Source organism: Pinus tabuliformis, chromosome J (assembly GCF_031772625.1).
Source record: "Pinus tabuliformis cultivar Carrire ecotype Pingquan chromosome J, CPIR1, whole genome shotgun sequence".
NCBI lineage: Eukaryota > Viridiplantae > Streptophyta > Pinopsida > Pinales > Pinaceae > Pinus > Pinus tabuliformis.
Window position 1 is genome coordinate 652,654,198 of NC_142295.1, and position 2,014 is coordinate 652,656,211.

General features: G+C 29.8%; 1 protein-coding gene across 1 annotated transcript; it reads right to left on the reverse strand.

Annotated features, from left to right (window-relative positions):
* Nucleotides 1-256: 256 nt before the first annotated feature.
* Nucleotides 257-550, reverse strand: LOC149228597 (uncharacterized). The gene has a single exon (XM_089375707.1). The coding sequence runs from the start codon at nucleotides 542-544 to the stop codon at nucleotides 257-259; it is 288 nt and encodes a 95-aa protein (XP_089231833.1). The 5' UTR covers nucleotides 545-550.
* Between the last annotated feature and the right edge of the window lie 1,464 nt (nucleotides 551-2,014).

Sequence of the window (2,014 nt, forward strand, 5' to 3'; positions counted from 1 at the left end):
TCCAACCATTTTACAAGGGTGTGAGAACACCATTCAAATGCTTCTCGGCCAATATGCACACTCATTAGGTTGCTTCAATGAAGCTGCTTTTAAAATAGTGAGCCAATAAATATATTTATTTATCTAAAGAACGTTTACAATTGCAAGAACTGTGAGTAAGTGTAAGAAGTCTCAGAAGATGTGCCTATGGCCAATCTCCTTCCGGCACCTCTAAGCCTGATGTTAATACTAAGCTATTCTTATAATGCCTATTTATCTACTTTCTGGAGGAGAGGAGTTTCTGCCTCAGCTCTGCAATGTCGGTCTCGCCGAAGTGATCCTCTAGAATCCAGTCCCCTGTGGCCGGATCCCTCATCCAGAACGTTTTTCTCTTTGTATTCCCTCCGCCTCCGCCTGCTTTACTCCCCTCTGGAAACTCCCGCGCCACTACTTCCCGTGCTCTCATCGCTTCGGCCGCCACTGTCGTATATTGACGGGCATGAGAAATTTTGATGATAGTCAGCAGAGAAGATAATTTGTGCACAGATAGAAGCTGATATGCCATGTTGAAAACAGGACCAAAGCAATGAATAAAAATTATGGAGACAAGACAAGCAATAGAGAAGAGGAGGGAGCGAGGATCGAAGCAACAAAGCTAACCAAGAGTAAAAGCATGCAAGCCATGTGTCAGGTGTATGTAGCCATATCTTACATTTGGACTTAATAGGTCGTGTTTATAGGTCTTTGGACTCATATGTGGGCTTTCGAGAGAAAATAGGTGCATTTTTTTTTCATTTAAATTTATGGTCAATGTCATTTAATAATTTAATAATTCAATTTATTTTGGTTTCTAATATAATTAAATTTGTTTGCAATATATATATATATATATATATATATATATATATATATATATATATATATATATATATATATATATATATATATATATATATATATATATATATATATATATATATATATATGGTAGGCTTCAAGGTCCAGATTTTGAACCTGGGCTCTGATACCATGTGTGAGGCTCCTTCCTAAGGTCCTCTAACTAAAAACTAAACTTCTCTAATTTTAAACACAATAAGATGGGAAATAACTAAATTTGTTTTCAATCAATATATATATATATATATATATATATATATATATATATATATATATATATATTTTCTAGTAGGTAGGCTTCAAGGTCCAGATTTTGAACCTAGGCTCTGATACCATGTGTGAGGCTCCTTCCTAAGGTCCTCTAACTAAAAACTAAACTTCTCTAATTTTAAACACAATAAGATGGGAAATAACTTATTTATATTGTTGAGTTGAGGCTTCTGTGATCCATATCAAGTTTATGAGAAAATTCTTCGGCGTAAATCACATGATCTTACATTTGTCGATGCGTTTCGAACCAACTAGTGTGGTTCATCATCAGGACAAGTTGAAGAATCAGATCTAGGCTGCAAGTTAAATAGTTAGAGCAGGACCTCCAACGACTATATTTGACCAGGAAATGGCTAAATTGACCAACTAATGACTAATCTTGACTTGGAAACGGCTAGTAGGATAGGACCAAGGGAAAGGAGAACAACTTAATTAAAAATTAAAATAAGTTAAAGTTAAATTCAGTTAAATTAACCATTTCAAATTTGTTTTAATTTTAGAGTTTAATAAAAAGAAAATCCTATTGTTAGGATTGTTATAAATAAATATAGTAAGAATTTATAATTTAATTCTATTTAATTGTTTATTTATTTATTAATTTGTTTTCAGAAAATAAAATAAAATAAAATAATAAATAATAAATAAATAAATAAAAATTCAATAAGAAATAAAAATAAAAATAAAAATAAATAAATAAGAGTATACATAAATAGATAAAATAAAATAAAAATAAAATCTTATTCTTAGAATTGTTATTTTTAAAGTTTAATATAATGAGAATATATATATATATATATATATATATATATATATATATATATATATATATATATATATAAATTAAATTCTACTCTTAGAATTGAAAAAA